Here is a 26,310-nt window from a genome sequence, read left to right on the forward strand (position 1 = left end):
TAATGAGGCACTTTTGAAAATAGCTGGATTTATATTTTTGTGATGTTGCTATTGGCATAATGTGTTGACACAATTCTTGTATTACAGTAATTCATTTAAGTGGCTGCATGTGAAATTATTCCTGTCCTCTTATGACATGTATGAAATGATAATTCTAACATGGTGCGTAGTGTTTACTGTTATTTATCATAAATCACATTATGTCCAGTTCCTTAGCCAACAAACCGCAAACCAACACAACCCTGAGGGTCAGAGACAGGAGGGTGGATTTATTTAGTAACGCCGTGCAGTCTGGTGACTTCGAGTTCATTTGATTGGCCATAAAGATTCCTCTTGCTCTCATATGCTTATGATTTCTTAATGCATGTCAGAAGTCCTTTACATTCACAGCGCAGTGTTTGCTGTGAAGATGCTATTTAAAGTATACCACGAAAAGAACATGCTATTCCTGCAAATACGTCATTCTGTTCATTCTGAGATGCCTGAGTCATATTGAATATTTCATATCAGGATTATTATGGCGAAAATGATTGATATTATTGTGGTACTAAAAAATTATCTTTAGAGATGCAGGTTTGACATAGAGGATGTAAAAAAAAATATTGAATTTGACAGACGCAAATTGACACTAAATTGTTGCCAACGGCTCAATGTGTTCCACTAAATACATGCTCATTTCATTAATCGTGTGACGCATTGACGACAATTCAGCACAAGGGTGCTAATGTCCTTCTTTGCTTGATGAACTTCTGCCAGGATACTGCATGAGCCAATATTTCAAGTCATTCTGAGTGTTTGAATACAAATGTTCAGATGATGATTATTTTTGAATACAGTATGTGTGTATGACGTTGGCAGTTTGTTTTTGTCACTATCTTTAAAAACTGAATAGTAAATGATTTTAGCGTGAGGCCTGTGGTGACATACTACCACCTTCTGACAAAACCAGTGTTGGGTTAATGGTGAGGTCATTTCTATTGCCTGTAGAATTCCTTTTTAGTCATAAATCATTTCAACTAGCAACGGAAACATGTCAAACAATAATACAGCACAGATTATCATGCAAGACCTGTTAAAACAAATAGAAAATGCACTGAGAAATATTAAAAATATTTTGGGAGGAATCGATTGATTGACGGATTGATGTTTTCTTTTGAGCAGGCAAAACCAATCATTATACATCATACTACCCCTCCAAAAAACACACAGACAATAGTGTCATTCCATTCCATCCACCCATCCATCCACCCATTTTCTTAAATAAATAAATACATGTTGGAGATTATCAACAACCTTCTCAAAAATATAACTATAAAATATAATATATAATATAACATTTATATAAAATATAAAATATAACTATTGACTCGACTTGGTTTGAGGATTTGGAGGACTTGTCTTGTGGGTTTATTTGACATCCCCAGCAGTCATTTTTGAGAAAATAGAATATTTTTTTCCTACCATTTGTACGGTGAAACGTGAAAAATAAGCAAAAAAACATAAAAAGATGTCAGATGCATTAAGAAAGCAGAACACTAATTTACTATTGTGTGTGTAAATAAATAAATACCTCAAAATTATCAATATATTTCATGATCTTCAATATGAAACCAAGCGGTGACATCATCTACCACGTGACACTTGTGTCTCCCCTCGCCGCGTTTCCATTGGTCTATCGCTTGAGAATCCGCACAGTGGGGCGTGGCCGCCGAAGCCATTTTATTATCAAAACAGTAGGGGAAAAAAAGTGCAGCAGGTGCACCGTACGCTCGCCCTCGCACTGCCAATAAAGACTTATATAATATTTATATTTATATCGATCGAACGATGGGCCAGTGTGGGATTACGTCATCCAAAACCGTCCTGGTTTTCCTCAATCTCATATTTTGGGTAAGCAAATTTGAGCACTTTTGAACAATGTGCTGCATCCTTGAGGACGGAGCGATGTTAGTAGCAAGCTAGCGCACTGCGACAGAGATGTGCGTTTGCAATGTAGCTCAGTGCACGAGTCGCATTTTAGGTTGAAATGCAAAACAGTTCACATTATATATCGATATTTTTATACATCTTTACAAAGTGATCAAGCGCTAAGCAATCAACTGCGTTGGGATCCGCCGCCGTGACGTAACGTGGCAGCTGTTGACCTAACGTGCTACTTAAGCTAGGATGATGTCAGCAGCCCATAATATAAACACTCGGAGGCCACCTGCACTGACTAACATCGGGTCCAACTTTACAGTGTTAAAAACGCTTAGTTTGAGGGTCATTAAAGGTCATTTAAGGGTGGTATTAATTTAACATTATGACTGGTGATGTAGTGCACTACGTTTGTGCGCAAGTCAGTACGCGCCCGACTAAAGTCTCAAATGCTGTTTTAATGTGGGAAATCATGAATACAAAACGAGTCAATGCAAAACAGTAAATATGGCGGTAGCATTGTGGTGAAATAAAGGATGATAATGAGACTGCAGAGACGCTACGTTAGTACGGCCCGCACCACTTATTAGATGTCACCATTGAGTAGAATTAGGGATGGGACTACACACACATTCGACGAGACGAGACGTCTCACGAAATTAAGTTAGTACATAAGAACGAGACGAGATTTTTTGTAAAATGTTCTAAGATAAAGACGAGTATGAATTTGACAGCTTTCATTTCTTTTCTTTAACGAGCAAAGAAAATAAATAAAATAACCTGCAAATGTAAACATAATCGGAGACACACTGTCTTTGTATCATGGCCAAATATTTTTGCTATCCTTTTCTTCAACTGCAAAACCAAAATATTACCACACAAGTGATTTATTTGAAAGTAATTAGAGCATCCTGTATCTCTTCTGTAGCTGCAGTCTTTGAGTATTTTGGAATTCAACTAAAAATAAAACAACAGTACCTTTTATGCTTGGTGAAATACAAATAGAAACACAGAAGACCAAATAAATAACACATTTACACTCAATTATGAATGACCCATTTTTGTTTTTTGACAATCAACATTTCTTTAATTTACACAAATATAAATTGCCATTTTAGACACTCCCCCCATAGATAATGGCCACTGAAACAAAATGATGAGCACAGAACACATTCTTGTTTGTTAAAAAGTGATCAGTATGAATGGCAAGTGGCAGGCTGTCTGCATCAAAGCGAGTAATTTACGTCTATTAAACTGCCCGACAATATGGAGCACTTGAGCACTGCTCGCGGCTAACTTATGCTAGGTGCTGCGACAAATGCTGGCAACGTACAATACACCGAACAATACATCATCAGCGTAATCAAGTCCTTTTTTAAGCACCCTGAATTAGTGATTAGACATGATTTCAGAACAATGTTGTGTTGACTCGCGATTCCTGGAGAAACAGTCTGTGAGTCAAGTAAGTCATTGCTGAGACACTCTTCCAGGAACAACTTAATAATAAAAATGTACAAAGATGTTCATGTCAATTTACAGATATTATTTGGTATGATAAAGTTAATTTTGAAGATTTTTTTTGTGTAGGCAGCAGCGGGTATTTTGTGTTACATCGGCGCCTACGTGTTCATCACCTACGATGACTACGACCACTTCTTTGAGGACGTTTATACTTTGATCCCAGCCATCGTCATCATCGCCGTGGGCACGCTTCTCTTCATCATCGGTCTGATTGGCTGCTGTGCCACCATACGCGAGAGCTCCTGCGGCCTGGCCACCGTGAGTGTTCACCTGCTGCTTATGTTCGGAAAGACACCATGATCGATTATGAACTTTTTTCCCTTACTCAGTTTGCTGCCATCTTGCTGCTGGTGTTTGTGACAGAGTGTGTGGTGGTGGTGCTGGGCTACATCTACAGAGCAAAAGTAAGCTTCTTTATAGTTTATTTAATTATGCTGCTTCATACAGTTGAACCCCATCCTTTGTGGATGCTAGGTTCCAAAAATTGCTGCCAGTAGTGAAAATTCACAAAATAACCAAAGTTATTGCTGAGATGGACTTATAAAGTCTGCGTGTTCCAGGTGGAAAACGAGGTGAATCACTCCATCCAGAAAGTATACAATGAGTATAACGGCACCAACACGGATGCTCCCAGTCGCGCTATCGACTATGTGCAGAGACAGGTGAGAGGGGAATGGGATAAAAATGTCTGCAGTGACAGCAAGTATGCTATGACGCTTATGTGGGAAGGTGTCTATTAGGAGGGAGGCCTTAATTATTATAACACAATGTTGACATACAGCAAAAAAGGAAGTAATTGAAAGCCCTCAATGGCTTTTATTATTTAAACTGTGAGTACAGCAAAAAGTATAATTTGAAAATACTTTCAAACTAATCTAGCAAAATTCCTTTTAGGAATAAATGGCATACAGATTTATTAATAGGCATACACCGAATGTGTGCATGTTCATGCATGTTCTGTAACTTCCACTAACAACTCAGTCTAAACTTGGCTCCTCACCGTCTTATATAGTTACTAGTCTGTAAAAAGCTAATACTGTACTTCAAAGTTTTTCCCTCATCGTTATTGTACTTTGTTTTGGGGCTTTGGCGCCCTCTTGTGTTATCTCACGGCATCACAGAAAGTGTACAACTACAGTAAATCTAACCAACTGCCAAGTTGGTTCAGGTCTCTTAGGATGCACCCAGGCACCCGAAGTTCACAGTGGTGCAACTTCAAATAAAAACAAACTAAGAACACAAACACAATCTGGGGAAAGAAGGAAGGGGACCAGGTGTCTCATCAAAAATTGTGATTAGACTCCGTTTCAAGCCCTTAAATCATTTGAACTTTTATTTGAAATGTGTCTTTATTTAAATTGTCTTGATGATGTAAATTACAATTCAAAACGCAGTTAAGCTCTAAATATCCTTTCAGTAAGTTGTCTTGTGCAGTTGAACAACAAACCCTGATTACACTAAGCCGTTGATTACTGTACGCCGCTGATGTGTGAAATAATTTCCTGCGTGTTATTTTAGCTTCACTGCTGCGGTATTCACAACTACTCAGACTGGAGGAACACTCGATGGTTCAAAGAGTCCAAAAACAACAGCGTCCCTGTCAGTTGCTGTCAGCCCAACATCGGCAATTGCACCGGCACCCTCTCCCGCCCGGCAGACCTATACCAGGAGGTGCATACACATGACAACAGTGCCAGGGTTGTTGTTGGTTTGATTTTTTTCCAAGTTGTTTTCAATGACCTCTTTTGTTTGTTCTCTTAGGGTTGTGAAGCTCTGGTTGTGAAGAAATTAAAGGAGATCATGATGTATGTCATTTGGGCCGCCCTAACTTTTGCATCTATACAGGTGAGGATGACTCAAGGCACAAATCTGAAATATTAGCGTCCACTGTAAACCCTGAAGCGCAAAACTGAACAAAACACTCTTCCGTGTTTCCAGATGCTGGGCATGTTGTGCGCCTGCGTGGTGCTCTGTCGACGTAGTCACGACCCGGCGTACGAGCTGCTGGTAACAACCAACAGCTACGCTTGAAGAATTTCGGTGGCCGGCGTTGAAAGGCGAGCGACAGCGCGTCATGGTAGATTTCAACTGTAGTTCTATAGTCAAGCTTAGGTATATAAGCTCAAGCACATCTTGCACAATCCAATAAAGTAGCAAACACTGGCGACGTGGTCCAAGTCCTGAGGAACCACCTATTTATTCTTATTATTAACATGCTTTTTAAGCTCTTTTTATGTTCCTTTTCCCAACACTGACATGCTTTAAAAGCCAGCATATAAATGGCTATTAGCATTATCTAGACAAAAGCAAAAAAATGAACTCATTCAGTTAGAATGGCTGGGAAAAAAAATGGCCGCTTATATGTGAAGTCATGGCTGGAAGTGTATAGGACAGATGTGCGTTTTTTTTGTTGGAAATTGGACAAAAAGTTAAAGAAAAACAAAATCCTTCTAAATTTGTGCGAACTGGTGGTGTGGTATTTTTTTCCTTATGCGCTACTTTGTACTGTGGAGCTTTGAAGACATTTTGTGGTTGTTTTGATGCAACCCCCCCTGTACTGTACAGTTTTATTTTCCATCCTAAAGAAGTTTGATTTAGCAGTGAAGCAGATACATTATATCTCCCGTTTTGTTTTCATTCTGTGAATTTAGTTCTGAAAATGCTTCACTGTTGAAGCACTGTGAATATATATAAAATGTGAGCCAATCCGATCCCCAGTGTTGTAAGTGGGTGTATAATCAGTATTAAATGTCCCCTTGTGTTTCACTTTTTTAGTTTGTTAGTCATATACCCAATAGTTAGAGTGACTTAATTGATATATACCGGTAGTTATTTTTCTGTGAAATTGTGCGATAGTTTTCATTTACATGGAGCTGTTACGTCAAACACAAAATATTTTGCTGGAGTCGCGGGCGGGGAAAAAAAAGAGTAACGATGAAAATGTGTATAGCTTTGAACGGGAAACAAATAAAGTCGTACATTTCAATTTGACTTAAGTGTGATGCATTTTTGCAACAACTGGAGAAATCTTTAGGCCTACGTTTTTATAAATAATAGAAATGAGGTGAAGCAATGAGCAAGTTTTTTTTTTTTTGCCCCTCCACACACGCATGCACACGCACGCACACAAACACTATTTTAGAAGTTTGACATCTTTTAATAAGGAGTGAAGCATGTTCATTACAAAATTAACCATAACAAGTTTGAGTGTGAATTAAATTACAGTTACATGCTATAATTATATGCTAACTCACAATAGTTTAATTTCATCTTCCCATTTACTATGAGCCTATTCAAAGTTTTCCCAGATAGTTCCCAGGCACGATTCCCTCCTGCCCATTTCTTTCAACGGTCCACCAGCCGTCCTCACCGCGCTCCAGAACCTGAACGACATCTCCTCTTTGGACCGTCAGCTCATCTTCCACCTGAATAGATCGTACAGCAGGCATTGACATCTGATTTAAACCCTCCCAAAAATCAACAACAACACAAAAACATGTTTTGTTTTGGATTTTTTTGAGCAAATAGAATTGCAAATAGATGAATATAATAATAGGTCAACTAAAATGCAAACATTTCCATAGTTTGATGTGACTAAATACGCTGGCAGGTGTTTTGGTACACTATGACTCCTTAAGTTTCGGTACTTCTAAAAAGTAAATATGATTGCTTGGTAACGCGCTTGTGGTATAGATGAAGTGCACCCTTATTTACCATTTTTTGTTTGCTTGACTATGACATGTTTTTCAGCAAAAACACACTAGATTTGAATCAATTTGGCATTTTCTGGTAAATTGCCGATTTGAGCTGTGAGTCCTGGCCTAACTTAGTGAGACAAAACTATCATGTAGCATCCAACATAATCGTTTACTAGCAATGTTTAGTTTTGTCCGAGTAGGTCAAATGTGGCACTAATTGTGAAAAAAATGAGTAGTTGGCTGGGGCTTTTTACTTAGATAGGAGGAGAAAAAACTTTCCATCGACCTGTGCTGTGTAGTTATAAAGCGCAATGTAGGCATCTTCGTCCACGGCTGGCTGTTGGAGCCCCAACAGGGATGCATATGACCCATCTGAGGACGTCACATGAAAAAAAGCGCAAAGTTGCATGGTGAGGAATTGCCCTTTAATACATCGCTTTAAACAGCACATGATTTACCTTCCCCAGTGGATGGAAACCTTGGGGGGCAACTGACAACACTGATCTCTGCAGAAGGTTCCAGAAGAGGATCTGAGGTCCTCCTCATGAAGTCTTCCCTGCCCCCTCTGACGTGGGCTGGACCATTTCCATCTCCAGTCATGGCCCCCCTTTGGTAATAGCTTTCAAATACGATGGGCTCTGTGACAAGATAACAAGAAGGTGCAGATTTTCCTACTTTTGTCTAACAGCCCAGTGGCATTTGGTTTGAGTTGGGCAAGAAAGTGAGCTATCACATCTCGTGGGTGGAACTATGGTGTGAAAAATCTTGCTGTGTGAGCCAAACAGCATTACATGTACACGGAAATTAAAACTCAAATGATTGAATAAAATGAACATGTGAGGGGGCTTAATACAGTTCGGCTGTTTGAATTGTGGTGGGGTTTACTTGTTAGATTTTTAATTGGCCATCGGTGTGAATGCAAATATTGTTTTGTCTATAGTATATGCACCAAAAAGTGAAAAATCACCTGGAGGATGCCAACCCGTCTTTTTCATCTCAATGAAGCAGTTATTGTCTGTGGTGATGTCACAGTGCTCCAGGTGTTTCCTTACCTCCTCAAAGAACTAATATGAGATTATTGAAAGACAATTCGTGGAAAAACATAAGTGTCCAAAATGAATGCAGAAGCGACCCGAAGTAAGCATTTGGTGCAGAGCGCAGTTCGAGGCGTGTAGGTGACACCAAACGCCCACACGGAGTCTAAGCACCTTCTACTGCTTTCTTTGTTTTTGCTTAACTATTTTCGTGGCGGCTAATTTCCTGGTGATGTCAAGCATATTCTTTTTAACACTTAATTGAGCATCAAAAACGACAACTGAACCAAACCGAATACCGCTCAACCATCGAGGGAGTACGCCCTCTTCTGGCGGCATATAGAACTGCAACCACCCCAGTTTGCGTGGATGTTGGCTTTTCTGACCACAACATTTAAACCCAATAGTGTACACAACGTCCACGACGTTGGACGTGCTATAGGAGCCTCTGTCTACCCGGAATGTACATCAAAATGTGAGTTTGACAATTAGTGGGCGAGGTCTAGCATTTGGCCCCGCCCACACACTTTGCCTCAACTTGAACTGCGCTTTGCATTAAGGGCTCCTCCACCCCTAGAGTAGGAAATCATAACAAAGTGGGTGGATGTATATGATTTTTTTTCTATTAAAACGCCCGGCTCCAGCAAAATCACAAAACTACGCGCTTGCCTCGTCATCTTTGACGCACTGCATAGAGATGTGATTGCAGTGATCCCACAAGGCGCATCTGAGCAAGCTGATGCGATCAGCCTCCATTTGCTGGAACACCTACAAGATCACATCCACATTTTCGGAACGGAATCAGGATTTGTTCCACTTTTAGTTGATTCACCGCACATGACTCGCAGTTCCCCACCCGAGGTCAAGTGGTGTCGATAAAGAGGAAGCGGCGTTTGAACTTCCTGCCTGTGACGGCGTGTAAAAACTGTCGAGGTACCTCGCATGTGCTTCTGTGCGTTTCCTCCCAGTCCTGGCGAACACTTTCCAGCTGGTCGATGTTGGTCAAGTACAACTTCTCTGTCAACAAGTTGCACATCAGAAGTGTTATCATAAAAGGCAAAATGAAGGGAAAGCGCCCCCCCGTAATGTATTTTACTTCTTAAATGTGACAGTGGTTTAACAGCCAATTCAACATTGCCAGGTACAGTATTTCCGTTAACGCCAAAGGTTGAATTTATTTGGAAATGTGACCTCAGTTTGGTTGATTAATGAGGGTGCATTTATGTCATTATTATTGCATATCTTGTAATTCACTTTCAAAAACGCACAGCCTGCATAACTTGATATGAATAACTTTATTGACACTTTTGAATTGAAAGAATAATATGAACACTTAAAGATCAACTGAAAGTGTGATTAACAACGTTTAAAATTGGTTCACAATGGACGATTGTTGGGTGGATTTTGCAATTTGTACAGACGAGCAACTAACCGGTAATGGAAAAAGAGAGGATAAAAACCCGGCATTTTACCTGCTTCACATGCTGCCTGTCTGCACTGCTTGGCCCTGTGGCGTGCCTGTCAAACATATTCAACAAAGTCCAAATGTTTCATTGTACAATACACAGTTGCATCTGAGTTCATTTCAAAATTCAAACTTATATTATACAAATTCATTTAACAAACAAGTAAATTCTTTCCAAAGGCCAATCCCAACCTAATATCAATATTAATGTGATATATATTCAATCAGCAGTTTTAAAAGAAAGCATGACTTTTGTAAAATGAATCCAGAAAACAACAAAACAACATGTTTTAAAGTTTTTGGTGTCAATTTGATTAAAAAAGATTGATTTTTAATATTTAATTGAATCATAATTTTAGTCTTTTAAATTCCTGATTCGTCTAAACTCTTGATTCATTTTGGCGTCGGTGTCAATCTCAGTTTTATCATGGGCCACATTGTAGTCATAGTTTCTGTCGGAGGGCCATTGTGACTGTGAAGTCTAATACATTTTACACATTTTGAAATCAGAGGCCGCTAAAAACAGTTTAAAAGGGGTTTTGGTAACAAAAAGTGTGTAAAGGTTAAAGAAAACATGCAAATTTGTTTTTTTTAGCCAGAAATTTGAAGTCATAATTAGCATTTGGAGGGTCACATAAAATGATGTTGTGGATCGATTTTGGCCTTGAGTTTGACACCTATGACCTAAACAGCCTTTTAATGTAATCAAGAGACATTTTTTTTCCTGAGTCTTTTGATAGTACTTTCCACAAATCATCTTTATTCTTAATTTCTGATTGTCTATTAATCAAGTTTGACTGACTTATCTGATCATTTTGTTGACATTCCCTTTAGCGTAGCTCCATCTAGTGGATGCTTTATGCGACCCCAGCCACTGTACTATAGCTTTTATTCTATGCAACTTATCGTGCAGTGCACTTATATATATAGAACATTTTTTAAATACGCCATTCATTGAAGGTGCGCCTTATAATCCAGTGTGCCTTGTTGTGCGGAAAATACGGTGTATTAGATTCTCAGACTATTTTGTTCTTCTTTTTTAAACTGATTGTTTTATTTCACTTAAAAGACAGTCAAATGTAGTCAAATAGTATTAATATTCTGGCTAGTCCATTAACCCAACAGAACCTATTTTATGACAAAAATATCATTGACATATCATGAGATGAAAACACAGTTTTACATTTTGAAGCTTTGTCTTGTAAGCAATGATTTGTAAATTATGTCGTGTGGTATTAATGCTTACTTGCCCATTTTCTGGTATGCTTCCTGCCAGCCCATTCTGCTCGAGAATTGCGCAAGCTCACGAATGCATAAGTGTCAATTTATCACTGATCTCCTGCTCGCATCCTTTAAATCAAGACACACATAATACCTTTTCACCATTTTTTGCTGCAATGGCACCCTTCTCTGAGCTCTGCGCAGCCTCATCCGCCTCCTTGCATCTTGCTTCATAGTTTTTCTTTGACTGTTGGTTGAAGAGAGATCAAGTTAGTGTTTCACAATTTTTACGATAACACTAATAGTGACGTATGAGGATAAACAGCAGCAGACACTAATATGAGAATGGATTAAACAAATCTGATTTAAACAATTTGAAGATCCACTTCCTCTGGGGGTTTCTTCGTTGCATGATTTCACAAAAAACTAATTATATATATATATATATATATATATATATATATATATATATATATATATATATATATATATATATATATATATATATATATATATATATATATATATATGTATATATGAACAAAACAAAACAAAAAACCTTGTGGAAAATATTCTGACAAAAATAACGGATATTGCTTTAAATTCAGTTTGAATTTAAGCTTAACGTTCAAAGATCATGCATAACTTGCTTGAATGGATAGTACATTCCACATACAGTAATTAATTGGACAACTACTGTAAAACTAAAACCAGTTCATGCCAGATTTAGTAACGTGTATATTTGTGAGGAGTGTAGCTTACGTCATAGAGATGGGGGGAGGGGGCGGAAGTGAGCTGCTAAACGAGGCTACTTTAAAATCTTGATAATACCTTCAACGTCATTTTAACATCTTAACTCCTTAAAGGCAAGTCTTGCTTATTTTCATGCAAAACTACAATTTTATTCTTGCAGCAGGTCAACTTTCTGCTCTTTAGTGTTGATCTAAATGAACACAATTCGATCTTTTTACAACATTTTAATGGCTGTTGTTTTTGTATTTGAGTGTCATTACCTCCATGGTTTTCTTAAACAAAGACACCTTTCTCTTCTGCACTTTCTCCATGATGCTTTCGAACTGTGAGTGAAGACACAGATGAAAGCCTGCACGTGAGATAAAATCTGCCTCCTAGCAGTTGACCAAGCATGTACCTTCTTTCTCTGCTCTTTTTGACGCTCCCTGAACGCCTCCACCTTTTTCACCTCCTCTTTTATTGCTTCCGATAGTTGGATGTGAAAGTTTCCCATGTTCTCCATCTCTGCAACCATTAAGTACAACACTGTGAATCTTTGCATTAGATTTTCCACAATCCCTGGTCGCAGGCTAAGTTGTTACTCAACAATGGAGAATGTCAGGCCTTTATCAGGTGAAGCATTTATTGTGAGCTTGACAAGAAGTCTGACGTTGGATGGACTTACGTGTTTTTAGTTGCTCAAAGGAGTCTTTCAGAGTGCTGCAGGAAGGTATTACATGGGGAGATGATTAAGTGTTGTGGCATTAGCAAGTGAACTAGATGTCTACCTGATCTCTGCATGCCCTCCAGCTTTGCGGGCGATGGTCACCAGTTCCCGCCCGTACTTTTCCTCCGCTGACGCCCTGTGCATGAAACACTACAAAAGTAAACACTAGTGACACTTCATCATTTTGTTTCATTTCTTGCCATTATCAAGATATTTACGTTTAAATGACTTAATCTATGAGGCTCTTTTTAGTAATAAAGATTTGAATCAAGGTGAGTGGCATTGCAATCTCACAGAAGCAAATAAAAAAGAGCCAACTAATTCAAAATCTAATACTTTACTATATGTCATATGTACTTGTGACTAAAAGTGAAGTGTAGAGAGTCTGTGTTAATATAATGGCACACATAAATAAACCATAAATCATATACACTCACACACCTCAGTGCAATTAAAAGTGTACAGTATACCTATCATGCATGTTTTTGGAATGTGTGTTGAACCCGGCGATGTGATGTACACAGAGAAAACCCACGCAGGCACGGGAAGAACATGCAAACTCCATGAGTTAGACCGTCATTGCCAACAGCCTCTCAAATATTTACTTCTCTTTTATATTTTGATATACTATATTGTTACATAAATGTGATTTTTGCGAATAATACAATATAAAAAAGTAGTATGATAACAATTTTGCACCAAATATCCATTAAAACAAGGAATTTATCAAGATTTTATTGTTACTGTCAAACAGACTATAATTTTTTTATTTATTCACCTGGCCCATCTGTTGCGCTGCTTTTTAAAAATCCAATGTGAAAAATGCCTTCCCTTCTTTAGAAGCTCAATCAGCAGATCTAACGTGATGTCACACATGATTCCGAACTGCATAACTTGAGTGGCGTTTGACTGCAGAGATATGTTTGTTGCTAGCATGTGCGTGATGACCTTTCAGCAAAAATAATTCCTACCTCATTCTTAACAGATCTTCCACATCTTTGCACATTTGTCTTCCATCTCGCAGGCGTTGCACCAAAGCCTCATAGCCAGCGTGACAGGTGAAATCGGAGCCCTGTGAAAAGCGTGGAGGTTGCATAAAAACAAGGGTGCAATGACCAGCATTGCTCAGCAGCTATTGCCACATGTCCTGAAGGTGATTCTACACGCGCCATTGGGTAAGAAAAGCAGAACTTGCTTTTTCGAGTAACCGTGAGGCACAGTGCCGCACAATGTAGTTTTAGGAATAGAGCAAGGTTCATTTCAACCAGTGATGGCTAAAAATGGCCCTCAGTACACAAACCGCCCATTCCATTCTGTATGTAATCTGACCTAGTGAACACTTGTAAAAATCATCACACATAGTCTTTTTTTTTTAGCTTGATTTGGTTCATAAAAATGTATTCATTTTTATTTTATGTATTCGCTCACTATATGAATAGCTAATTAAATGAATGTAAATATTTTAGTTTGTAGAATAATGAATGTATTATTATTTTGAGTTTCTTTTTGATAATTTTTTAGATGATTGAATTATAATTTGAAAAAAAAGCTTTTTTCCTTAAAGTAAGAGTGGACACATTTTTTTTTAAAATCATTAGTTAAGTAATTTTACAATGTAACTTGATTCAGAATTTCTCTCAATACATTGGTAGCTGATTGAATTCGTGTTAATAAAACAGTATCAGCATAATAGTTTCAATATCCATTTCAAATTCTTTAAAACTTTTCAGTTATTAAATTCTACTAATTAAAAAATAATATAACAAATTTTAGTATTTGATTAAAATACAAGAATAAAAAATAAATACAAAGTATTTGCACTAACCAAGATAAACAATGTGATGGTTTAAAAAATCTTTTTAGGATGTGAGGCGCCCAACATTTTAAGCATGAGACCAAAACAAGTGACTTACCCAGAAAGCATCTCGAAACATTAAACGAGTCATATCCTACTTAATTAAGAAGTTTTAAATCTTCTGCCTTGATGCTTCTCTCACAAAATTATAAAAGAAATATTCCAAAAAAGTGTAGCCACGAATTTGATGATTTAAGGTCACTGGGCTCTTGGTCAGCTTAATTCCCCAATTGGCAGTGAGTCATTTTGAATGAGGAAGAGCTTCTATCCCATGATGTCACTGATCACGTGATAGGCATGTTAGCCCTCTTTCAGTACTCACCGGTCGGACTGTTTGCAGTTCGTGCAAATATTAACGTTCTTTACACGGACCGCTTGGATAATATTGACACAGAAAATGGTTTGCTCACCGGTGTTAATCACAATAATGACCACTGTGCTGAAAGCTTCAATTAGTTAGCAGTAGTTGAGACAGTAAATGACAGATTTAGGGCAGCTCAGCTTCACAGCCTAAAGTTCTGGGTTCGAATCTTGATTTCGACAATCCTGTTAAAATTCACATTCCACAAACGAAATCTACATCTATCGGAATATGTTGCATAGTTGTTCATGTGCCACTGGTTTTCATGATGGCCACAAGAGGGAGACAAAGACCTGACGATGAACTCTACAAGCCAAAATCTGTTCAACCGGTGTGGATGAGCAGCATCTTTTGCCTGGGGCGCCTCTGTGGGAGGACATGTTGCCACGTCACAGAGCACACTGAAGAGTTGTATTGATTTTGAAACAGAAGAGAGTGTCTCAAAAGCTGGATGATGGCGAAGTCACAAACACAAACACATACCTCAAGACGGGTGCTTATAAGGTCAAAGGTTTAGGTGTGCTGATCCCTAGGCCAGGCAAGAAAAATGTAACCGTTTTTGACATTTTAACGTCATTTCATTTTCACATTGATGAAAGCGAAACAAAACAATTCAATCATTTAGCTTGACGGCAGCACCTTGATTTGAATAGAGAACTGTCGAGAATTATTGTCATATGTATAACATGAAACCACATGGCGAAATTCTTACTCTGTTATTTGCTCTGTTCACCCATTTCGCTTCAAAAGGGACATTGGGGTTGAAAACTTTCCTAGCTTTAAAAATAAGTCAGCTAACTCCTTCCTAACAACATGAAAAGTGAGCTAAAATTTAATTCAGCAACAATAAGGACTGGTAATGATAATAGAGTCAGTACCTTACCATTGGTAGAAAGTACTTTTTTTTTCCTTTATGAACCAATTATTTACTAAGTATGCTATGTGTATCCCTATGAGCTAACAAACTGCTGTATTTATAGATGCTAACACTTGCTATAATTACAGTAGCTCATCAAAAGTCACAATATTAAGTAGTGATGACAAAATAAAGCTTTGTGAAGCACTTGTGATTTTTTTTTTTTTTACTCTTCTAGATGGTACCCCTATTTAAAAAAGAATCTGAGGAAATACTGTATATTAAATTTTCCCCTGAATCTTTAAATCAAAAGTGCCATCCAGAGGGGTAAAAAAATACCACAAGTTTTTGATGAAGCTCCATTTATCCGTCACTAATTAGGGCTGTCACAATCAAATATTTTTAGAATGGATTCTTAAGTCAATCAGATATAATCTAATTCCGCGTGAAAGTGTATTGCAAATCCATTTTCCTGTAGGTGTTGGCAAATGTCTTATTTTGATGAACATATACATTCTTTAAGACAGGGCTAATTCTAAGGCACGGGTGTCAAACTGATTTTTATTGTTGGCCACATTGTTGTTATAGTTTCTATCCGAGGGCCAGAATAACTGTGAAGTCCAATAAATTTTGGTTAATCTATTACTTGTCAATTAATTGAATAATTTTGACAGCTCTGTTTATCAGTGCCATATTTATCGGTGAAGAAATGCCCATGACTCAGAACATGTCAAATAAGAAAAACAGCTTAACAAACTCATATCTCTTGTGAGTTGCCGGAACGCCAACTTTTATCCAGAAAATGATCCCGACCTTTGAGTTTCCACTGTTTGAAGCACTCGTCCACCATTTTAGCCACAGCTTGTCCTCCCTCACAGGCCAGACTAGTCTCCTTGTGGTTTTTCTGCGTGGAAAGTTGTGCAGTGACTCGTTGGCCGTTGCCGTGACCCCGTTTGAGGCCTCTAATGGAAGGACAAGCTTTGGGAATCACTTGTGCACCCAAGCAGGGCCTTAGTGTGCTAAGACAACACACACTTCACAGTTGTACCCCGCCCCGCTCCCCTCACACTCCCTGGAGTGGCAGTTATTGAACTGTGACAAATGAGCCGTGTCAGAGCAACCCCCCTCAACCGGGAGAATTGGCTAAATGACATTTCCATTACACAACCTCTGCTGTATAGAAGACACCCCAAACGCTCCCAAAATAAAGTAACACACACATCCAGTTTATAGCGCATTTACCTCAATCAGTCACACTAGTTCTGCCATTCATCTGCTATTTGAGTTATTTTACATACAACACCAATTCCAATGAAGTTGGGACATTGTGTAAAATGTTGATTGAAAACAGAAAACAAATGGGTTGGAAAAAGTTCTATTCATAGATATAATACAAAGACAAGATATTTAAAGTTCAAACTGATAAAGCTTATTTTGTTATTTATTTTGCAAATATTCACTTATTCCTGCCACATGAATTTGGGATGGAATTGTTCACAACTGTGTTACATCATCTCTCTTTCTGACAGCACCCAATAAGCGTTTGAGAACTGAGGACACCAATTGTTGAAGCTCTGTAGGTGGAATTCTTTCCAATTCCTGCTTGATGTACTAGACAATTTGAGTCATTAAACAGTCTGGGGGCTCGGTTGTAAGATTTTGCGTTTCATAATGCGGTACACATTCTTAATGGGAGACAGGTCTGGACTGCAGGCAGGCCAATCAAGGACATCCCAGAAAAAGACGTTGCTTGAATGGCCGCATGTGTTGTTCCAAAACCTTTTTGTACTTTTCAGCATTGATGGTGCCATCACAGATGTGTAAGTTGCCCATGCCAAGGGCACAACACACCCGCCTACAATCACAGATTCTGACTTTTGAACTCAGCCCAGGTAACAATCTGGATGGTCTTTTTCCTCTTTTGCCCGGAGTGCACGACTCCATGATTTAAAAAATCAACTTGACATGTGGACTCATCAGACCACATCACACTTTTCATCGGCCCAAATTTCATTCTCATTTCGAATGCGTTTGGGTTTCTGGATATTGTTGCTGTACATGGCTTTTGCCTTGCATATAGAGTCGTAACTCACACTTGTAGATGTAGCGACAAACTGTTAGCTAACAACACTTTTCTGCAGTGTTCGTGAGCTCATGCAGTGGTGATGTCATTGTTTAATGCAGTGCCGCCTGAGGGATCGAAGGTCACAGGTATTCAATGTTGGCTTCCAACCCTGCCGCTTACACGTAGTAAGTTCTCCACTTTCTCTAAATTTTTTGATGATGATATTGACTGTAGATGATGGAATCCCTAAACTCCTTGCAATTAAATGTTGAGAAACTTTGTTAAACTTCTGACAGAATCTCAATCCTTATTTTTGCTGACTGAGCCTTTTGGAGATGCTCCATTTACACCCTATCATGACATTCATCTGTTTCCAATTAACCTTGCCAGTGGAATGTTCTAAAGAGGTGCTTTTTGAGCATTCGTCAACTTTCCTTGGCTTTTGTTGCCCTGTCCCGCTTTTTTTTTTTTAACTTGTTGCAGGCCTCCATTTTCATATGTGCAAATATTTGCAGAAAAAAGTGTAAGGTTTATCATTTTAAATATGTAGTATCTTGCCTTTGTAGTCAGTTAAACATTTGCAAATCATTGTACTGTGTTTTTAAGTTCAATTTCACACAATTTCCAACTTCATTAGAATTGGAGGTGGATCAGCCTGCACATGAGATTTGATGTGCATTCGTGAATGTACAAATGAGTATGCCCTAAAGTGTATGTACCCATTTTTGTATGGAAATGTTTCCCTGTGTTTGTGTTCTGTCCTTTTGGAAAATAATTTTCTCAAGTAGTTTGGCTCATCCTGTGAATTATACTCAGGTGTAACTTATTTTTCTTTTTGTTCTGATTATTCTTCCTGAATAACCTGATCACATTCCAAAAAGAATGCCATTGAAGGGTGACCTTTGGCCAATTTAATAAGAATCTGGTAAAAAATTGAAAGATGGCCATTTAATGATGTGCTACTTGCCACTGAGGCCATCTGTACTCACTGTCATAATACAGCTGAAAGGCAACAGCTGAAGGGAGAGGAGAAATAGGGAGAGCAAGCCCCGGGGGCCTTTCTCCCCTTTGATCCAAGCCCAGTCACAAATGAAACATTTATTTGCCTTAATCCTCAGTATTAGCACTGAAAGGAGGGTGTTAATCAATTTCATTCCCATGTTTTTGATTTTGTTACATACAAATGCACATGGGAGACTCCTGTGTTTGAGTGGTAGCGCTGTGTTGTAATACTTGGAATAATACACTACTTTGTGAGCTGACACAGCATCTCTAAAGCTGTAGTTTAAAGAGAAAGTGCTGCTCTGTTGATAGAAAACTGGTGTCCTCTGTCGTTGATTACAGAAATCAATTACGTTTATGTTTACCAAATCAATCATAAATAATTCTTCATAGTAGTGATGATTCAAGCACTAAGTTATTATTATTATTTTTACATTATTTATAGTTATAGGATTAGCCCCATAAATCCTGGTAGTTACACTGTAAAAAGACCCCCCCCCCCCCCCCCCCCCCCCCACACACACACACACACACACACACACACACACACGCACACACACTGGAACTGAAAAATTGGATCAGGCCACCCGTAGTATGTATATATGAATTTTTGTTTTTTTGCTGTTGATGAGCTACACCTACGTTACCTGAGGCATGAGGCGTTCAAGGTCCAGGAACATGCACTTAGCTTAGCACATACTCTACTGTTTTTCTATCCTCTCCCGGGCATCTTTTTTCTTCTTACTGGTTGCTCTCCTGCATCTTCATGTTTGCGCATGTGAACGTCTCTGGTGACCAGACATTTCCCACCTCATGCAGCTCCTGGTGTGCCTACATGCACAATTTGTGTGTGTGCAATAGTGTGTCTGTGAGTGTGTTGTAAAGGCAGTATGGAAAGCTTTGCTAATTTGCTAAATGGATACATCCATCTGACAGAGGACAAAGATTCTGCTTGGCTTCACTCCTGTGATCCGGCCCACGAGGGGAGTCCGAGTGGGCCCAGTTGAGGGTCACACCACACGTGGCTTTGAGGTGCAGCTCAAGGCACACACACACTTTGCTTTGTTGTTTCTCTTCAAAGAGTTATCATTGATTTTTTTTTTTTCCCAGATGTCCATGGTGGGCACATGCACATGTCAAGTGAAATGTGGCCTTTGTTTTGACATTCATAATATATGTTGTTTTAATTTAGTCAACGTAAGCATTCAATTCATGCGGTTTAGAAATTGTATTTGCAGTAAAATTAATTGACATTTTCAAAAAACTGTAATATTGCATAATATGATCGTTATTGTGGCACATTATATTCATTGTATTCATTCAGTCATTCATTCATTCATTATATTATATTCAGGTTACAAAAATATATTTGGAAGCTCTCCGTACATAATTATGGAAATGAAAAAAAAAGTTTTTTGCGTCATTTTTTTAAAGCTCAAGACAGTTCTTTTTATGCCACCTAAAACCGATTTAAAGACAGTAATATAATCCAACTGCAGGGGGTGCTGTTGAGTTTCTGTAATTCTCCAGCTGCTCCATTCTCCCCTTTTACTCTGTGTGCATCCTTGTTGTTTTCTGTTCAGTATCTCTCCAACTTGATGAGGCCTTTGACAGAATTATAACCATGCTATATGTCCAATTGGCCATCGCACGCACTTGCACACATGCTAGACAGAATTTTCACAGATCCGATCGGCTTGATCAGATCGGCAGATACTTTGCATTTTTTTGCTAAATCGATGATTGGTTGTAATGCCAGAATTTTTCCGATCGATCATCGGTCAGATCTGCAATATAAGATATTACAGCAGACACAATTTTGTTCACTCCAGGCACATTCTGTTCTCCATTCTTTAATAATCCAAGGTTCGTCAATGTATACTGTACGGTTTTTTTCTCTTTTTTTAATGATATTATTTTTTGTAAATAAGATATTTTTTCTGTATTGAATGTTTATCAACAATTTGGGGAGAATCTTAAGGTTTAATATTTCAAAGGGTAGCACCATATGCGCAAATTGGCTATTCGTGGGCCAATCCCCTACGACTAGAGGGGATCAACTACACGTACAATAAACAGAGTACCTGTAGTTATAATAAATTGGATAGAATGGTCTATAGGCCATCATGACGAAATCCTGATCGAGTAATGTCTAATGCATACACGCCCCCCCCCTCACACACACACACACATACACACAAAATCAGTTGTGCCTATTTGATCTGAAATCTATAGTCTCCAGCACACTCGCTGCCATAATGAGAAGCACTATTAAAAAAATGGATGGATTTCTGTCCATGTTTGTGATTTACTCACATCCCTTATCTCCAAACTAAAATAAAACATCTTAGCGTGCATGTACATATGTTTCTTCTCACACACTGAAGGCCTACCTATCAACGTTTTTGCACCAAAACCTTCAACGGAGACTGAACCTGTGGTGCAGAGTATTTTAACGGCGCACACACATGCTTTATGTGGCAGGGGGTCTTTGATGTTGTTTTTGTTGGTGATATGTCAAGACATTTTACTGCCTTGTTGAAAGTGCGGACAGCTCAGATTTTGCAGCATTCAAGATAAACTCTTTACTCTTCATTGCATATGAACATTTTGGAAGCAATATATAACAGAAATGCCACCCGAAATGCCACCTATGCCTAGAAAGAAAAACAAATTTTTTTTCAAAATATTTTTCTGTCTCTTATGCAGCAGGCAGGCCTTTTTCCGGATCAGGGAGGGCGACGAAGAGTAGGATGACGCCATTCCGAATCTGTGTCTTTGAGCATCATTTTTCTCCATTATCTCCAAAACCTGCCGATCCAGGCAAGCCAATCACTTGAACCCCTCAATCGGAAGGAAGCAAATACTCCCAATCTCCGTCTAATCTCTATTTCCCGACGATTAATTACTGTAAGTGTGCGTGTGGCTCCATGCAGGCGTGTTTGTTTATGCAGGCCCCCAGGTATGGCATTACACTGGTGTTGGGCTGCGTGGCGGCGTGCATGATTATCGACCGGCGTGTCATGCAGGATAAGGCCCAGTGTGCCTCTGTTGACTGCTTTGCGGTCAGCGCTGCAGGGAGGCAAGATTGTGGTTAGGCTGCATGCAGCCCAGGATGTGCAAAAGCAGCAGCTGTGTGTGTGTGTGCGTGTGCGCGCGTGCGTGTATACTGTCTGCCTGCACATTGTCTCTATTTCGTTGTGAGGCAGCTCTTGATCAATTACACTTGAACCTTAAAAGGTGAACACAATCTGTTCCAGGATGACTTTCAATTTGTTTGAATTTTAAAAAGGGTCTGTAGGAAAAGAAGGAAATGGGATTATGGTGATGGGTTAATGAATAGCATAGTTAATGAAATGTTAGAACCTTTAAGGAATGGGTACCCGAACACAAATGGCGGGGCAACAAATATAGACAGATAATTCAACAATACTCTCTGGCATATACTATATTTTGATTTCTCCGCTGTAAAAAACGACACTTTAACCGTGTCTTACTGTGGAGCTGAAAAAGTTTCTTTAATTCTTTACATTCTATTTATTTATCTAAGTTATCTGTTTTTTTAAAACACAATTTATTTACAATCACATTTTAGTGCATGCGTGAGTTGGCGAGTATCTACGTATACTGGGGCATCCTGATACAGTGCTTTGAGTACCAAAGGTGGAAAAACCCTATAGAAGTGAAAGTCTGTTCACATTTACCATTCACTTTGATCCGATACCAATTATTGCAGCACAGAGTACTGTTTGAGACTGATATTGATATAATAAGATATCATGCGTGGGTAGGGTCCAAAAAAACCCCAAAACACACACAAAAAAATGCGTGATTGGCAGCTTTCCAGAATTTATTTATTATGGGAGACAATACAGGAAACAGTTTGTGTTTGTAACATTCATCTGCACATCTTCTTCCTAACCATAGAAAATAGCCATATATTTCTGATATGAAATAGATGTTTACATATATTGAGGTAGTTCGGGCATCTGGTTTGGATGCCTCCTGGATGCCTCTCTGCAGAGGTGTTCCAGGCGTGTCCCACAGGGAGGAGGCCCCCATGGCATCGGAACATGTTACCATGCACAACATAAACAATAGCATCTGCATAAATGACTCCAACTTTTAAAAAAAATAATGTAAAACCAGCACTGAAAACTAAGGGAAGAAAGACATGCAGTAGTACTGGTATGACATGAGCAGAATGCGCAGATGACACAGATGAAATGTCAAAGTATTGAAAAACAAAAATGCCTAATTAAGATATATTCACAATTGTCCTAATAACCCCAAAACAATTCTGCCACAAAAATATACTGTAAGAAGGTTGAAAAGTAGTAAATTAGGTGAATTTTTATCTCAGTTACAATATGAATGATACATGCTTTTATCTTTTTGTTTATATTCTGAAATGTTAGAGGAGACTACTATTCAAATAACAATAATGAGCAGCTATCGGGAAGTTATGAGAACATGGCCAATTTATTCTAAAATTATGGGTTGCAAAAATCAACCTTATACATAAGAATGTACTGCACTTGAATAAAATAAATACAAAATGTATTAAAGGACCTTGAGAAATGAAGTGCAAAACAAAAAGTAGATTCAGAATCTATTTTTTTTTTACACTCAGTTTTTGGTGGGAACAACTGAAGGCGGGACAAAAAAAAAACTATACTAATGTCAGGAATTTTAGATGTAGATATGGTGATATTGGGCCAACATTCAATATCAGATTCTGACACCTAATCTGTGTTCATTTATTTTTAACATGTCGTCCTTTTGGAAAAGTTGCTCTCGTTGTTTGGATCGCCTTCCTTTTCGGGTCCACCTGCGTAGCCACCCGATGGAGGAGTGCCTTGCGGCTAATGGATGCCCGGCCATAAACGCTTTTGCGATGTCAAGATGCACTTTTGCCATGCTCTGATTCACCTCCCTCCCTCCCCGACGATAGAAGCCTTCCTGAGAGCCTTCATCAATTCTGCATGCGCCCCAGCTACTAAACACAAACAATATCTGACGGAGGTTTTGCCGCAGGCATGCCCCGAGCGCCCCGAATCTCCTCCTGCCTCTGTCCTCTCCCACTATGTTTGGCAAGCTCCACTGCTCCCCCATAGAACGGGGACATCGCATTCGACATCAAGCGGAGTGTTTGATGCGATGTATTTAACCTCCACTGCGCTCGACTCTTGTTAGAACAAGACGCTATCGATTCTTTTACCTTTTATTGGTATGGAGCGCGGGCGGAGCGCTAAGCTTTGCGATCTTGTGGCATCAGATGCAGCAGGGCTTGTTTGAGACTTGGGATTCAGTGAAATCACTCTGAACAGCCGAGGGAGCATTAGTCTTTCTGAAAACCATAATGGCTGCAAATATTTGCAGTGGTCTGGTCTATTTATTTGTTTTTTTTCCTGCAAATTTTATGCTAAACGGCACAAACTTGTCCTGCATGTGCACTGAGAACACCGTGACGTCAAACACAGTGGGCTTGCTTAACGATTGTGTTTGCGGAAGTATCCGGCCATGTTGAAATGGTTGTCATACAGGAGGCTGAATATTTTCAGCCTGTTAAATTGAGAAATTGAGGAGGGGAAGGGTGAGGTTTTTGGCCTTGGCATTTCGTGCAGTGCCAGCAACGTCTCACCTCGCGCTCTCTCAAATCATTTGACTTTTTTTTCCAACCTTCCCCCGCCTCTTTGAGTGTAGAATTGTGATGTTCGTCGCTCGTTTGTAACGTAACGTAACCTGGCCGTTCAGACTGAAGTCGCATGATAAAAGAATGGATATGAATCAGACTAAGGACCACATACCCAAGTGGCCTGAATCGCATTTGAAAAAAATTGATCTGTGTTGTTCACACTGCCATTAAAAGATCAAATACAGGTCACTTAGGGGCAAAAACATCAGAACTGGGTCAATTCACGCTGTGAAAAACAATTATCAATACAGATGACCAAAGAACACAATTGTACTTCATTATGAATGATAACATTTTAGATTACTAACACAAGGCCTGGCAACAGATTTTAGAAAAATCCCTCCCCATTAATTTCGGTAAGAACGAACAATTCTTGTTGCAATTGGCTTGACATGTTTTTCTGACATGTACACTAAGCGACTTCAAATTATTTGAGGATGTGTTTCAGCCCTAATTGACAGTAAACTTAAATTCTGACTCAGATTTAAACAGTATAAGACACATCAACACTTTGGCAACGATGTAAAAACTATTGGAAAAGAGAATAAATATCATCTTCCAAAAGTCATCTTGTGTTCATATTGATTTGTATATGAGTTGCGCGTTGTGTGTTTCAGATTTCCCACATTATGAGCAGTCAGTGAATGCCTCGCCAGTGTAACTTTGAATGAGCTTGAAGCATTTGGTTTTCCTTTTCCTCTTGATACAGCTCTAGTACATTTTACCAGAAATACCTGAAGTTGCATAGTTTTTCACCAAGTTTATGATTGTGTGTATATGCCAAAAGACCGCAATTGATAAACGAGTCATATGGAATACCTTTCTGTGTTCACTTAACAGGGTACTCCGCTGCTAGCCACTCTTAAATGAAACAGCCTGAGATATCCTAACTTGTGAACAAGGACATACTCGGATGGTGGTTCAGTCTGCTCGCTTCTTTTATTGAAAATAATGCCGTGACAACCTCGGCTAACATGAGCTGTTGTTAGCTGCAATAGGCACTTGCTACTAACAGCCAAATGACCCTCAAGCTTGTCCCGTTATGGTAATTATTGCATGTAAAATATGGATGATATAAAAATGCACATCAGTGTGTCAATGTCATGTGGATGACAAAACAATCTTTGCTGAATGGAATTGAGTAAAAGAAAAAAAAAAATCACACCAATACTTTTGGACTTCATTTTTGGGAAAAAAAAAAAATCTATCTTATATTCAGGTAATTAAGTTATCTATCTTGTTATAACTTTTTGAAACACATCAATATTAACCTTTTATTTTCTGAATTTAAAGCTTTTTGAATTTTTTGACGTAAATAAAACAAGGCTAAGAATAGACAAGCTTTTGGAATCAAACGTATATGATGGCAGCACGTAACATTCTTTGAGTAAATGATTGTGTTAACTCATTCACTGCTGACCCAGTTCAAATTATTTTTTGACTCATATGGCTTCCCTAGCAGTGAATTAATCAAATTGTGATTTTGATCAATGATGCAATTGATCCGATCAGCGAATTATGGCATTGCAGTTGCATGAATACCACAATTTTGCTCAAAACTACCACTTCCCAAAATGCTTGTAATGTGAGTTGATTTCACTTCACTGCCATAATCTAACGCCGGTATGTCAAATTTTTTCTTGTCAGAGGAACCATGAAAAACCTCAAGTCAAACGTCGAGCCACTTTTAAGTGAAAGTTTTCTGTTCATCAGCATTCATTGAACCCTAATTGCCACTGGCATGAATCATAAATTGTCGTCACACTTGATTACTTACCGGTGCCGACAAGTCGTCCAGTGGAACCGGAGTAACTTTACCTTCAACCTGTCCTGTTTTTATATTGAGCGTAATCGCTGCCTTGATTGCGGGAAGTTGAAGTCGGAGTAACAATAGCGACCTCCTCGTTTGAAGCTGTTATGATCTTTTAATGGTCTTCCATTACACCCTCTTTACATCCTAAAAGCAGGCGGCCACCGTTTCGGCGTCCCCTTTCATATCGCTTTCATTAAAAGGCTTGCAGTGGCCGACAAGTCATTTGCTGAGTGTGTCTGAACGCTTGTGTGTTTACAGTATAAAAGACAATGGCCGAAGTGCAGTGTATTTTTATCTGGAGCATCGATCAGTTTCATCCCCCTCCACCTCCTGCTTTTCTGGCTG

At 38.8% G+C, this 26,310-nt stretch overlaps 2 protein-coding genes and 1 long non-coding RNA gene across 4 annotated transcripts; 2 read left to right on the plus strand and 1 right to left on the minus strand.

Moving 5' to 3' along the window:
* Positions 1 to 1,733: 1,733 nt before the first annotated feature.
* LOC148424522 (tetraspanin-3) lies at positions 1,734 to 6,429 on the plus strand. The gene is made up of 7 exons (XM_088413959.1): positions 1,734 to 1,890; positions 3,505 to 3,696; positions 3,768 to 3,842; positions 3,999 to 4,100; positions 4,957 to 5,109; positions 5,200 to 5,283; positions 5,377 to 6,429. Exons 1-7 carry the CDS (start codon positions 1,828 to 1,830, stop codon positions 5,467 to 5,469), a joined length of 762 nt encoding a protein of 253 aa, XP_088270085.1. The 5' UTR covers positions 1,734 to 1,827; the 3' UTR covers positions 5,470 to 6,429.
* A 145-nt stretch (positions 6,430 to 6,574) lies between these two features.
* On the minus strand, positions 6,575 to 14,389 carry LOC148424523 (proline-serine-threonine phosphatase-interacting protein 1-like). Of its 2 annotated transcripts, XM_088413446.1 has the most exons (14): positions 14,229 to 14,389; positions 13,287 to 13,387; positions 12,377 to 12,451; positions 12,274 to 12,308; positions 12,007 to 12,113; positions 11,870 to 11,932; positions 11,011 to 11,103; positions 9,643 to 9,688; positions 9,108 to 9,187; positions 8,840 to 8,938; positions 8,104 to 8,200; positions 7,595 to 7,774; positions 7,423 to 7,508; positions 6,575 to 6,863 (listed from the first exon to the last, which is right to left on the minus strand). In XM_088413446.1, the coding sequence occupies exons 1-14, from the start codon at positions 14,259 to 14,261 to the stop codon at positions 6,732 to 6,734; spliced, it is 1,227 nt and encodes a 408-aa protein (XP_088269572.1). In that variant the 5' UTR covers positions 14,262 to 14,389; the 3' UTR covers positions 6,575 to 6,731. The 2 variants fall into 2 exon arrangements, with proteins under 2 accessions (XP_088269572.1, XP_088269573.1); XM_088413447.1 differs by lacking the exon at positions 14,229 to 14,389 and having other exon boundaries at positions 12,377 to 12,465; positions 13,287 to 13,409.
* Positions 8,829 to 26,301, plus strand: LOC148424524 (uncharacterized). Its single transcript, XR_015865426.1, has 3 exons — positions 8,829 to 9,311; positions 13,340 to 13,490; positions 26,224 to 26,301. It is a non-coding gene; the product is annotated as an uncharacterized LOC148424524 (long non-coding RNA).
* The last annotated feature ends 9 nt before the right edge of the window (positions 26,302 to 26,310 follow it).

Source organism: Hippichthys cyanospilos, chromosome 4, assembly GCF_059441005.1.
Source record: "Hippichthys cyanospilos isolate Australia breed blue-spotted pipefish chromosome 4, RoL_Hcya_1.0, whole genome shotgun sequence".
NCBI lineage: Eukaryota > Metazoa > Chordata > Actinopteri > Syngnathiformes > Syngnathidae > Hippichthys > Hippichthys cyanospilos.

Bases quoted from the DNA above. Each gene is read 5' to 3' on its own strand.
- LOC148424522 (XM_088413959.1), top strand. From the start codon at position 1,828: ATGGGCCAGTGTGGGATTACGTCATCCAAAACCGTCCTGGTTTTCCTC. The intron at 1,891-3,504 runs GTAAGCAAATTT...TTTTTTGTGTAG, and splicing joins TCCTCAATCTCATATTTTGG to GCAGCAGCGGGTATTTTGTG. The intron at 5,284-5,376 runs GTGAGGATGACT...CCGTGTTTCCAG, and splicing joins TAACTTTTGCATCTATACAG to ATGCTGGGCATGTTGTGCGC.
- LOC148424523 (XM_088413446.1), bottom strand. From the start codon at position 14,261: ATGACTCGTTTAATGTTTCGAGATGCTTTCTGG. The intron at 11,104-11,869 runs GTAATGACACTC...TTCAACCAACAG, and splicing joins TGTTTAAGAAAACCATGGAG to TCAAAGAAAAACTATGAAGC. The intron at 9,188-9,642 runs GTAAAATGCCGG...ACTTGTTGACAG, and splicing joins ACAGGCAGCATGTGAAGCAG to AGAAGTTGTACTTGACCAAC.